This window comes from Thermobia domestica, chromosome 6, assembly GCF_964235325.1.
Source record: "Thermobia domestica chromosome 6, izTheDome1.hap1.1, whole genome shotgun sequence".
Lineage (NCBI taxonomy): Eukaryota > Metazoa > Arthropoda > Insecta > Zygentoma > Lepismatidae > Thermobia > Thermobia domestica.
Window position 1 is genome coordinate 36,079,060 of NC_137459.1, and position 14,201 is coordinate 36,093,260.

The 14,201-nt window shown below is 37.1% G+C and overlaps 1 protein-coding gene across 1 annotated transcript in view; it reads left to right on the forward strand.

Annotated features, from left to right (window-relative positions):
- LOC145687936 (F-box/LRR-repeat protein 5-like) overlaps nt 1–14,201 on the forward strand; it is a 147,524-nt gene that overhangs the window by 80,588 nt on the left and 52,735 nt on the right. The window contains exon 2 of the mRNA XM_081761506.1: nt 7,684–7,881. Within this exon, the coding sequence (XP_081617632.1) occupies nt 7,684–7,881 (198 nt within the window). The remainder of the gene's footprint in view (nt 1–7,683; nt 7,882–14,201) is intronic.

Genomic DNA, 14,201 nt, shown 5'->3' on the forward strand with positions numbered 1-14,201 from the left:
TCTTACCCTAGGCTGCTCGGGACTTGGGTCACCTCTCTTTACCAAGTATTAGAGAATTTACATTATAGTAATAATCTGTAATAAAAGCATTACAGATCCTAAAATCGACTCCAACTAGCTTGCTTCGGAGGTCTGTGGAGATCTTGCCCTAAGCTGCTCGGGCCTTGGGTCACCTCTCTTTACCCAGAATTAGAGAATTTACATTATAGTAATATTCTGTAATAAAAGCATTGGAGACCCTAAAATCGACTCCAACTAGCTTGCTTCGGAACTCTGTTGAGATCTTGCCCTAGGCTGCTCCGGCCTTGGGTCACCTTTCTTTACCCAGTATTAGAGAATTTACATTATAGTAATAATCTGTAATAAAAGCATTGGAGATCCTAAAATCTACTCCACCTAGCTTGCTTCGGAGCTCTGTGGAGATCTTGCTCTAAGCTGATCGGGCCTTGGGTCATCTCTCTTTACCCAGTATTAGAGAATTTACATTATAGTAATAATCTGTAATAAAAGCATTGGAGATCCTAAAATCTACTCCACCTAGCTTGCTTCGGTGCTCTGTGGAGATCTTGCCGTAAGCTGATCAGGCCTTGGGTCACCTCTCTTTACCCAGTATTAGAGAATTTACATTATAGTAATATTCTGTAATAAAAGCATTGGAGATCCTAAAATCCACTCCAACTAGCTTGCTTCAGAGCTCTGTGGAGATCTTGCCCTAGGCTGCTCGGACCTTGGGTCACCTCTGTTTGCCCGGTATTAGATAATTTGCGTTATAGTAATATTTTGTTATATACTGTCTATAGTGGATTTTGTAATAAAAATCGGTAGGGGGAAAACGTTTCCGGATTGTGATTTGCTCTACCTACACCTGCACAAGCAGAAATTTACAATATATTGTCTTTGTAACTTTATTCTGTTATTTTCCTTTCAGTTTGTTGTGCAATCGTAAGTAATGTGGGATATTGAAATTTAGATAATTTTGACGGTATACGGTTTATTTTGACTACTTAGATATACATTATACAAAATCCGTAATTTTCTTCATTCATTATGTACAAATATAACCGTCATTTATTCTGTGATATAGACGCTGGTTGTCCAAACACTACATAAGTTTCATTACAATCCATGGGGTTTGATTGATTGAGCACGGATTTCAAGAGTGTTAAAAGTGATAAAATACATGACTTCGTGAACAGAGTGGGTAGCCTGGTGGTTAATGCATTAGTACAGGAAACTGGAGACCTGGGCTCAAATCTTAGTCCAGTCCAATATATATTGACAACTGCCATTTTTGTTTCCTCATTACGAAAACATTTTCTATAAGGAATTCATATATAGGAATATAAGGAAAGATGCAACACAATTTTCGGCTCATATTGTATTATATAACTCATTTTCGACGAAAATGTCACATAGTGATTTATCGAGGCACAACAATGATACAGAGTAGTGAGAGAATAAATAATTATCATAAAAAATAAATAAAAACCTTGAAGAAGAAGCTGTCTCGGAACATTTTATAACATGAATTTTTTGAACATTCTCGAAACAGCGAACTTTAAGACATCTCAAACATCTACTATTAGTCCATAGTTCAAGATACTCACAGTTCTTACTTATTCCTCCCAAAATTATATTATTTTTGTGTGCGAGCCTGACATATCCTATAGGAAAATATGATTCAAAATTCATTTTAAAAAAAGGTCGGTACAACTCTTATACGAAAGGGTAGTACGATATACCAGTAAAAGGTAATCAGCATCTCATTAATTTCTTCATAAGTATCGAATGGATCAAGCAAATATCAAAAATCACTCGTATTGTCCACACTACTTCTACACTAACACAACAGAGTAGTAGGAGGGTTATTAAACCTATTTCTTGATATCGGTTAGATTACCATTAAAAAAAAAAAGCCAACTCCGCTAAGTCAAATTACCTAGTTATATACAATATATATAGCTCATAGCAGTTTTTCTAGGCGCAGTGATGATATGCTGAAATTAAGTCAAGACTCAACAGTTCGAAGAATGTTTCTCGTTTTGCAATGCAAATTGTCCATTTTTAGCTTTTTTGGAATCCATGCAGTAGGGAATTGTGGGTAATGAATATAAAGACCAATCTTAGTTTATCTTCTTCCATTGTTTTTAGCTCTCAGTAAATTTAAATTAAACATGAAATGAGGCTATATTATTTATTCGTTGTTGTTTTGCTAGAACAGCGATTCTCAACCTATTGAGCCACAAGTGACCCTTAGGGAAATCACATCGGTAAAAATTAACACTTTCTCGCTGCAAGCTAAGAGGAGAAAGCTTAAAATATGTACTAATCTTTGTATACAAGAATTAGTACCTATTTTGTTTTCTTTCGTCAGCTCCTAGCGAGGAAATGTAAATTTTTACCGTTGTGCTTTTCCTTAAGATCCGCCGCTGGGAAGGTGAGTCACAGTGTTTTATCAACCTGTACTCTTGTTTGCAAGTAATTTTGTTACTGCAAGTAGCAGTAACATTAACAAGTGAACATGAAATTTCGGATGTAGCATTATATGTAAGCACCTTAACGTTAGTCTCCATTCATGTTGTATGTTGGATATGCTTTGAATTAAAGTGAGAGTAATATCCTCTTTTATGGATATAAATAGTTGGCGTTCTCGTCTTCAATGCTGGTGGGAGTAACGTTATTTTGATTTCAAATCAAGTTGTAGGTTAATGTTTTGTACTATCTTGGTGTTTAATAATAAAAGAAAAAGAAACGAAAATCGATTATTTGAATAGGCTTTCACTTTACGATTTTAGTCGTCTTTGAAAACAATATACACTTGGTTAACTAATTATTTAAATTTCAGAACTGTTTAATTAATGTGTAATGTAGTTTCTGAAGGCATTATTTAATCCTGCTAAATTTTAACATTGTTTAGTAAATCGCGTAGAAGGTTACAAAGTACTGTGATAGATGGATGAATTAGAATTTAGCGTCCCTTTTAGCAGCGAGGCTATATTAGACGTGAGATTATAACTTAAGAGGCCCCATCACGGCTAAATTAAAATACCGCTAATTTTACAGTAAGTAAGTGATATCTTCAAATAGATAAAAGATACAGAAAAGTTGAACAAGAGCTCGCTAGACAATATTATTTTACATGAGATACCGTTATCACGATTCGCGTATCTGCTTTTGATTTCCAACCATTTAGAAAATCGGTACTTATTTTCGCGTTTATAAATGGCTGCAAACTGAAAGCTACTAGGTGACTCGTGATAACGGTATCTCATGTTAAATAAAATTGTCTAGGGCGCTCTTGTTCCACATTTCGATTATATTTTATCTATTTGAAGACATCACATAATTATTGTAAAATTAGCAGGATTTTAGTTTCTCAGTGATTACGCCTCTTAACGCGGAATTCGAACCACATGAGCTCCCACTGGGAAATACTACTGCGGAAACACTTGTTAACTAAATATTGTGGACTGTTTCAAAGTCGCACTTACACTACCTCTAGTTAGCTTTGTCACATGAAAAGCTGTAATAACTTAGTTCACTTGTTATTTCTTTTAAAATTAAACTTATTTCAAATCCAATTGATCATTGAAATTGATATATGTTAACCAGAGGGAAGTCACTTTTCAGCTTACGAGTGTCCTAGTTTTTCACTTTGTAAGTTAACTGGTGTCCGCGGTTATGGTGTTATTGATGTTTTGCAATGGAGTCAAATGAAACGTGACTACTATGAAACATTAAAAATTAATTCTCAGGACAAGTTTGTCTTATATGCATCCTCACCGCCACGTAACGGAAGCACTTGCTTTCAGCGCACGTTTTCTTATTTTCTGGTTTAACATCCACGATTATGCTCCGTAGCTGCGGGAAATGGCGATATTGAGGGTAATTATAATATTGCAATGGCGAAAGCCCACTTATTTGTCCACTACAAAACTCACTTGGCGGTAGCTAGAATCGAACGAGGGAGCCGCCGTGGCCCCTTCGTTTTACGTGTTCTCAGGTGAAAACCTGATTGATGGTAGGATGCTAGTTTATCTTTAGTTTTCTTAGTATTTCGCAATCCAAGGTAAGTCTCAGTTTTATCTCACAGTGTCTAATATTAGCCAAATATAGTAAAATGCATTTGTCAATGACCTCAATATTTCAAGAAAATGGTTTTCATTATCTAACTTGAAGACTTATTACTGAGTTATATCCAATATATAGCTGTTTCCCTGTCTTATTACATATACTTTTGTATACACGATGATGAGTTCGGTTCCCGGTCACTACAGCTGCCCACATCACAAAGGCTTTCTAAACAATACCATAAATAATAATGTTGCATGTTGCATACGCAGCTTGCAACAAAGATCAAGAAATATTAACATGTTTAATATAAATTCTTTCTACTATTAAAATACTAATATAAAAATCAAATATGAAATATGCTTTTTAGATTTGTCGATGAGTGTACAAGGAATTATGTGTATATGATAAGAGTTTGGAAAATGTCAAAATACATCTCCAGAGTGAAATTCTGTATTATTATTTATATTATAAAGTATTATTCTTTAGTTCTTTAGTTGCATTGGGGGACAGCTTTTTCGGTTGGCGTACTTCACGAGGTGCAGATTAAAAATAGTCCGTCAAGTTAAAAAATCATCTCCCTTCTACATTCTTTTGCTTTAAATGATTCCCTAAGACGTTCTCGACTGTTGTCACTCTGACGCATGTCCAAATAATTGCTTACAGACTGATAATATGCTTGCAAAGTAATGTGCCATGGAAATGATTACTACATGCTATCTTACTATATATAAATTATTTTATCACGAAATTCACTCATAGTGCTTTAGAAATTGTTTCTTAGGGTAGGAATTGCAATCATGAGTGCAGATTCAATTTACGAGGAATTCTTCTTACGGAGATACTTGTAAAGTGACTACAAAGCCATAAAAGGTGACTGCAAATAACACAAATGAACTTGTGCTAGAGGTTTCTTACAGCGTGCAGAAATACTCCACCGGTGGAAATTAGTATGTTACACAGTCGCCTTTCATAGGCATTCATTCATTTAAACACTAGTATAGCCCTTGTATTAGTTTCACCCTAGTATCACTACCTTGCAAATATGAAATACTGGTTTCCTATATTGTGAAAAATTTCTTCGACAGTGGAATTTTATCCTACATACTCATTTTTGAATTGGACTCACTTATTTTAACTCTAAAATTATAGGGTTATTAAAAAAGTGGGCCGGTTTTGTTACATCAAATTATGAAGTTTATTTTTTCAAAACACACACTAACAAAATTCATAAATATGTTCATCACATATTCCGATTTCAAGTATGGTGAATGACGTCGGACGTGTGACCTCCTCTACTGCACTGGCATGTAGTAACTCTGCTCGTGAAATTCGCTATGGCTGCCTGACAAGTTTTCACTTCGATTTCTACGACGACTCTTCGAATTTCCTCCTTTAATTCACGGATGGAACGGAGTTTGTTGACATACACCAATGATTTAAGAGTATCCCAAAGAAAAAAAAGTTACAAGAAGCTAAGTCGCATAACCTCGGGGGCCATTGCTGATAAGCATTACGCGAAATAAGGCGATCCGTTCTGATAAAAAGTTTCCACAACTAGCACACGTTGCGCTATAGTAAACTGCTCCATGGCTAGACACAGACTGAAGAAACGTGAGAAATTCAGACTAAGGCGACAATCGAAATGTTTGTGGGTAGAGCAACAATACAAAACAATGTCGGCAACCGAGAAACAAAAATTTGCTAGACGATCCAAACCCGACGCGCTTTTTGAATAACGCTTTACCAGTTTTGTAACGGACTATTCTTGATCAGTACCTTTTGCAGAATGTAGAAATGTTTAAGGTGAACTCTATTAAAAAAAAAAAAAATCTATGAAAATAAATACTTTTTAAAAAAACGCAAAAGGAATGTTCAGCTCTAGGAACAGTACTCCAAGAGAAAAATGAACACGTTGTTTCTTTTATAAAGGTTCCGAACGATTGCAATATCTAAAAATAATTTATAATAGTTATTTTAGTATAGTTAATTGGTAATCTGATCTTTTTGCACTGCATCGAACGCTAAGATGCGAAGGAGACGAAAACCGTTGACAGCACCACCATATCATATTTAGCCCACCAAAACGTTGATTGGTTTTTACACCATGGAAACGATCCAAACTGAATTCAAGAGCGCATATAGGAAGTTGTTCTTCTGTATGTATTATTGTACTACGGTAGTTGGCGTTTGTCATGAACCAATAAGCTCGGGATATGCTGTTGCCAAACCTCCGATGCGGAAGGTGATTTTAATGGCCGAATTTTGCGGTATCTTGTTAAGGTTTTCGTCTCACTAAGACCATACAAAATGTCCATCGAATCGGACTCCTACATCATAGCATCAGCAACGTCGTTCGTAGCTGATTTGTCAACGGAGGAGCAACGTTCAAGCTCAAACGTAAATTCAGCGACAGTAGTGAACACTAAAAATTTTTACCGTGAAGCCAGCTAAAGTCAACCACATAATGTTGAACGTTGAGCTATTTTAAGTTATCTGCTATCACTTTGGATTTATTTATTTATTTATTTCATTTTTCGCCTTAAAAACTCTGGGTTTATAGCTTCGTCAAGACATACATTATTGCAGTACAAGAATTAATAGTATGAATATTACATATTCAAAATATATACGTAACAATAATACTAAACTAACAGTGTATTAAAAAATAATTGTATCTTGTTTTATATATTTCAACATTCAAGTAAATATTAATATTGATATTATACAGAGAGATCAGACTGAAGGTATTCCTCTAAACTATAGAAAAGATATTTATGTAACCACGTCTTTTAAACTGCAAGTTTGGCATTTGTTTCACACAATTTGGCAATTTATTATATAATTTTATTTCTATGTGGTGTAACGAATTTTGAGTTTTTGTTGAACGGAAATTTTGTATATGAATATGATTGATTGTTCTAGTGTTGTATTGCTGTAGGTCCGAATTAAGTTGAAAGTGTCTTTTATTTGTATGTATGAATGATGATGTTTTGAGAAAGTATATACACGGCAATGATAATATTTTTAGTTTCTGAAACAGTGGTCTACTTGGTGTATGAAACGGAACTCATAGCATTATTCGTAGCAATTTCTTCTGCATTGTAAATACTTTTGTCGCATGGCAGGTATTACCACAGAAAATGATTCCGTACTATAAAATTGACTGGATCAAGCCAAAATAAGATGTTTTCAATGTTTCCGTAGTTAAAATCTTACTAAGTTTACGTATAAGGGAGACTGTCGTGCTTAGTTTCCTCAGCAAATCATTTCTTCCACCTGAAGGATTAAAACTTTTGTTTCGGGGAAATGCACGATAATTGAAAAAGTTATTATCAGTTTCAGGTGAACACTTAATTCCTTCCACCCTTATGGGTTCAGATTATTCACTTTCTTAGACCAACAAACGAAATGTTTGTTTAAAATAGCTGAACGTGATTGCTTCAGACATTGGTTAAAATCGACAGCAGGGAGAAGCAGGAGTTAGGTGCGTCCAGTATAGTCATAAATAGTAAGGATATATGTATTTTTTTTTTAAATTAAGGAATTCAATAATTACTGTCTATGATAGGTTATTCTTATGAATCTAATATTTGTTTATCTTTCTTTCAGCTACAAAAAACTGACTTCTCTAATAATAGTGCCATGGAATCACTATTATGCCTGCTGACGGACACATTTTGTGAATTTAAGTGCCACGAAGATATAGAGAATAATTTCATTATGGAGAAGTTGCAGAACAGGATGCACTCTTTGGATATAAATGATGACACAGTGTGTAATTGCCATGCCAACAGTAAACTCTCGGAGGTAAGAAAGACTTGAATTTTTCCCTGGCGACGTGATTTTTATAACTCTTCTCGGACTATCAGCCAGGTAAAGATATTGACATCTGAAGTTTCGAATGCAGACATCGTATTCATCTTTAGGGATTGTAATGAAGAGACCGGAGACGTGAGCATGTATATATAGTGACTATTTAGGTGCAGAGATATGAATGGGGGCTTGTGATTGGCTGAGGGATGCTGGCTCCTGATTGGCTGTTGTTGTAGCTACGAGAAATGGCTTTGTTGAATGTCTGTTGTTGTTCCTGGAAAGGACCGACCAGATAGGGCTGAATTAAAACCCATTATCTCTATTGAGACTGTTCCTTTCCCGTGAGATAATTATGGCTTCCTTTCTTGTTCTGTCCCAATAATTGCTGGACTTGTCTACTATGGTGATATTTGTAAAATCAATTCTGTGTCCAAGCTCTAGAATATGCTCTGCTAGTCCTGACATTTTGTGTTGCTGAAGTCTTATGTAGCTGTTGTGTTCTTTGCATCGTTGTTCCATTGTACGTCCAGTCTGTTCTATGTATGCCCTGTCGCATTCACATGGTATACGGTGAGCTGATTTTGAATTTAACGTCCCTGTTCAGCAGCGAGGCTATATGAGACGTGGCCCTACTGATTAACGTGGAATCCGAACTACATGAACTCCCACCGGGAATCGAACCCGGGTCTCTCACGCTAAAGGCGCGTACGCTAACAGCTTAACCACGTAGGAGATCTACGCACAGACACACACACATATGGTATACAGTATACACTAGGAGTGTGCAGGTGAAGGCCATCTTTCATTGGTTTGAGTAATGATCTGATGTTGGCTGGAGTCTTATGAATAACTCTTATACCATACGTGGTAAGTATTCTGCTGATTTTCCCGGAGGTGCGGCCGATGAAAGGCAATACTATAATAGAGAGATAATCTTCGCTCTTAACGTTTTGATCTTCACTTTGTGTTGAGAGATTATCTTTGCTTTGTGTTGCGAAGTAACTGCCCTTTTAATGCCATGTTGATGTCTGTAACACTGTAGCCATTCTCTTGTAACGTCGAACGAAGATGGTTGAATTCCTCTTGTCACAAGCCCCCACTATCCTGGTCACAAGCCCCCACTGATAGCTCTGCACCTAAATAGTTACTTTATATATATATATGCTCGCGCTTCCGATCTCTTCCTTACAATTTCTGAGTGTGAATGCGATGTCTACATTCTAAACGTTGGATGTGAATACCTTCACCTGGCTGATAGCCCGAGAAAACTTATTAAAATCTCGGAGGTAAGTTAATTGAATTTCCAAATAAAGTGTTCAAACACATACAGAATAGAATAATATTTAGGATTCTAATATACCTGACTTGCAATTGTATGTAGGTTTGTAAGTGACAACTCGTTAGTACGGAGGTTTTTATTGTAGGGTAATGATCTTTATTTTACCAGACAAAACAGTCACTAGTATAAAAACATAGACGTAAAAGACATAGTCTAAGTTTCTTGGATCGCGCTTTTGTGCAACCGTAGATTTTAACAACAATTTTAGGAATGGTCCAAAAAAATGCATCAAAAGATTGCAATCTTGGCCAATAATTATTTTTTGGATCAGGGGCTACAACATTTTTGAACGGCCCCTAAATCGAGTTTTCGTATTGTGTACGGAATAAGCACTTCATACTGAGTTAAGTGATAGTTTGGGTTTGGCTGCACTATATGTAGTTCTTCAGATATGGGACGTACAAGAAAATGTTTAATTGAATGAAATATATTGGATTTTTTAGATTAGGAGCCACAAAATTTCTGAACGGCGCTTACATCAAGTTTTCGATTTTTTTTACGTAATAAGCACATCATACTGTCCTCCCCCTTCGGGCTCCCATGGACAGGATAGCTGGCCCGTAATTTGAATCCCAAACGAGACAAAGGTTTCTATTCAGAAAAAAATGCTGTGGAAGAAACCCACAAGATGCTCACTTTTTCATCATTTTCTCCTACTTACTGCTTAAAAACAATTAGTTCTAAAGTTAATACATAGTTTTATCGTTTTTTCGACTTCGCTTAAATAACCCTTTTTCTTATGGTATACACAGCAACACCTCGTTCAGTACGCATAATTTTGTAGATAATGAAAATTTGTAACGGTAGTATCCATTTGCATTGTATGTAATAGGGAGTAATAAATACAATGTAACTATCAAAGTACATTATCAATCTTAATGTCAATCACTAACTTAAAATTAAGTTTACACTTTACAGAGTGTTAATGAACAATACTGACAAACTGTAAGAGGTGATTCCTCACATCAAAATAAGTCAGAAAGTTCCTGTGGCCTGTGGGGAAAAGTGCATAGTTTAAGAGTTAGAGCTGTTCAAAATCGCGAGAAAGCCAAATGTCAAGAGGCCCTATTTCGAATCCGAGAAATCGTGGAGTGGTGGTCCTTATCAGCGTAAAGGAAGTCACGCATATAGTATCCAAAAATGTATATTTCATTAATGTTCAATGGGTATACAGATTATTCCCCGCAGGGTGAAATTTCCAGACATGCCATCAACCGAATTTTGAGATATGCTCTGACTTTATGATTGCTCCAAAAAAGACAAACGATAAGCCTTGATAGCAGTGAACACGGAATCCTTTGGCGTGATGTAGGAAGTGTCAAGGATCGTCAGCAGCACGATCTCTCGTTCTCGGGAAAACGCATGGTGCGATGTTTTCTTTCACGCTTATAAGTGAAAAAAACGTGAAATATACCGTGACGAAATACATCGCATCACACGTTATTCGAAGAAAGAAAAAAAAAAAAAAGGAAAGAAAGAAAGAAAAATGCAGCTGCCGGTTCCTAACACCCTCGACTTCACTCTGAAGCATTGGATGTCGATTGTTGTCAAGGCTTACCTCCTGCCTACTTTGGACCCTCCTTGAAATCAGGGTATTTCTGAAAACTATTGAGAGCATATTTGAGAATTATGCCCTACACACCCATCGAAAATTGATGTAATATGCATTTTTGGAGTTCGTATGCGTGACTTCCTTTACGCTGATAATGACCACCATCCACAGTTTCTGGATATCGAAATAGGGCCTGTTGAAATTTAGCTTTTTCGCGATTTTGGACAGCCTTTGCTCTGAAATTATGCACTTTTCGTAATAGGTCCATATGAACTTTTTCTCTTATTTTGATGTGAAGAATCACCTCTTACAGTTTGTTAATATAGTTCGTTAACACCCTGAATAAGTATTTGCTGCTTTTTAGTTCATTTTATTGTAAGCTGGATTAAATTTAGAGGAAATATATTTTCTGTGTGGAACCTAATATGAAATTCTGATTTTTGTCTTTGTAGTCAAATTTTGGCCTTATATCTAATATCCCTATTACAACGTTGATCACTGCATTATTCTGAAAATTCCTGATAATATATAAGAAACGTGTTCAAAAGTATCGGTATCGGCAGTATCGGCCTCTTCATTATCGGTATCGGTGAAAAAGTGGTATTGGTACATCCCTAAAATAAATACGAAAGATGCAAGCCACACTCCTTATTGTGAATTGTGTTTGTACCTGTGTTCAGATCAACTTACTTTTATCAGCAACGAGACTGAGGGCCTTGGACATGTCCTAGGAAGGAAGGAACATTTTGAAATAGAATACGTGCGCAGCTTGTGTCTCTTTTCCTATAGCTGTTCTTCCCACCACTACCTGCTGCTTTAATAATAAAGGTGTCCGTTTTACAGTATATACAGGGTGTAACAAAAGTCCTTTGCCCTAGGCCAATTGAGTGCAGATACGAAAAAAAATGTAAAGCGAGCAAATGATAGGTTTTCAATCTAAAGTATGGGAATTTTTCAAATCGGACCAAGCGTTGTCAGTCTTGGTGTTACAGCAGGAGCCTTAGTTCACCCAATAATTGAACGGAAAACAAGCAAGCATTATACAGTAGGGAAGAAATAAGAATGCTACAAATATCGGTTGCAATCTTTAGCACCATGGGGGGCAGGGGAGGGGAGTGAAATTCATTACATGTAGAAAATTGGTTCAGAAAAAAAGTATCTATGATGTTAAAAAGAATGCAGTTATTGCTTTGTATCACTGCAACTATTACCTCGTCTTGTTACGTACTATTACCACTATTTGAACCAATACTGACACTAGAAGTCTTGTACTCTTTACTACAGGTGTTACTATCTTACATTGGAATGCCACCATGCACGAAATAATGTACTGACATCCAAAGTACTTATTTCCACAACTGTCATCTTCGAAACGTAAATACCTCTCTAGCGGTCCCTAGAAAATGTGTTGTTATCTCCCTGTCTATCTGTCACACCTCTGCTATCTTGAGAGCGATGATAGAAACATGCGGTTTTCGACACTCCCCTCCGCAGCGAAAAGTATGCCTATCAGCCAAACTTTATTCCGCTGATCCCAAGGGGTCACTTCCGGTCGAGTAAAAAATGTCATTTGCTAACAATTTCTGTAGGGACCAACTGTGTTTGTACCCGATACAATGTTAATTTGTCATATCTTTACTATTGCAACACGTTCAAGACTAAAAATGTCAACACTGGCATTGGTGATCAGGGCAGTAAAGCATCTGGGTACAACGCCGAGGACCCTGGTTCGATTTGCGGGGTTATCATAACCGGATAAATTTTCCGTCGTCTCCGCGCCTAAAGGCTCTGGGGTCTTTTCAGCCTGTAATGTGTGTACGTGTGGGAAACCTTGGGGGAGGAAAGAAGGTCTTGGCGTCTTCTTATTGACCACCCACCTCCAATATGGCCAAAATGAAGAACATGTAGAGCACTACATCCCTTCATGACATGGAATTTTGCAAAGGGACACTTTCACGTTCACTATTGGTGATTATTTTGTTTCAAAACGTTTAACATTCTTATAGGTAATGAAATGTACCGTCAGAGTAGTGAACCGTAGGTGTTTTACTTTCAAACTCAAGAGAAAACAGCGGCTAGGTAAATCCGATTAAATGGTAACCAGTGAGACAACTAAACAAAGTTAGAAAGGTCGCAACCTGTACAAAGATTACGTGCCTTAATGAGTTCGATCGTTATGACCAGAGTGCAATAGTGAGAAATTACGTATTAATCAAAGTTGTGTGCCTGTGCAACGCAGCTGTCTGTCTGTGCCGTGTCTAATGCTACCTCTTTCGAACAATTTAGAGCAGTTCTGTTCTATCGGTTTCACATTTTCAGGAAGTGAAATGTATTCAGTGCAGGTAAAAGCCGGAATGAGTCAACGGGAAGAAGCAGCCGAGTATCACAGGTGTCATTCAAACCAGGTAATGCTGTCCCACCAACTCATTTCGATACTCATGACACGATTCAAAGCCACAGATAGAGTGGCGAACAGGTTTCGTAGTGGACGACCATGAAGTGCAACTTCCTACGTCATGAATATTGATGTGATTGCAAAGGTAGCATTCCGGAACTATCAACATTGAAGGTTGCAAAAGATGCTGGCGTGAGCCATGTCTGCCTGTCTTCAGAATTTTTGTCACGCGAATAATATAATCCTTACAAAATACATTTTATACAAGAATTGCATGGAGGTGACACAAACAGAAGAACAGAGCTCTTATAGTTCTAGAAGATACAGATAGAGTACTCAAATCTATAGGCTGTCATTCTATTCAGCGATGAGGCTCCTTTCCATCTTAACGATACAGTCAACAGACACAGCGCTCCGTACTGGTCTATTAATAACTCCCACATAGTTGTGGAAGCTCACGATAGAGCTAGATCCTCGAGTGAATGCGTGATGTGGGAATGTTTTGTTAGGCCCCATTTTCGTGCCTGAAAAGTTAACACCAGATCAATAGCTACATCATATGGAGACTACATTGAAGCCGTATCTGGTAGCATGCTCTTGGTATCGAGGCGTTTATTTTATTTCCAGCACGATGGAGCATCGCCATATTACGACCGTATAGTATAGGGAGTGGCAAAACGAGGTGATTCCTGGCTAATAAATTGGTCGCAGAGGTCCTGTGGAATGGCCACCCAGGTCATGACCTAAGGTCACTTGACTTTTACTTGTGGGAGTATCTAAAGTCAGCTGTTTATCGAACCAGACCCAGAACCGTGGATCACAAAAAGTAGAATATTAGGCACGTGTGTAGAGAATAATACCTGAAACAATGGGCACTTATGGTAATGTATGGCACCGTATCCACGTGTGCTACCAACAAGAAGGAAATCAAGTTTACACCTATTGCAGTAGCGCTCATGAGTGTTGCGTTCTGCAGCGTGTATCGTGCATGCATGAGATACGTGAATACAGTACAGTCTGTCCAGTAA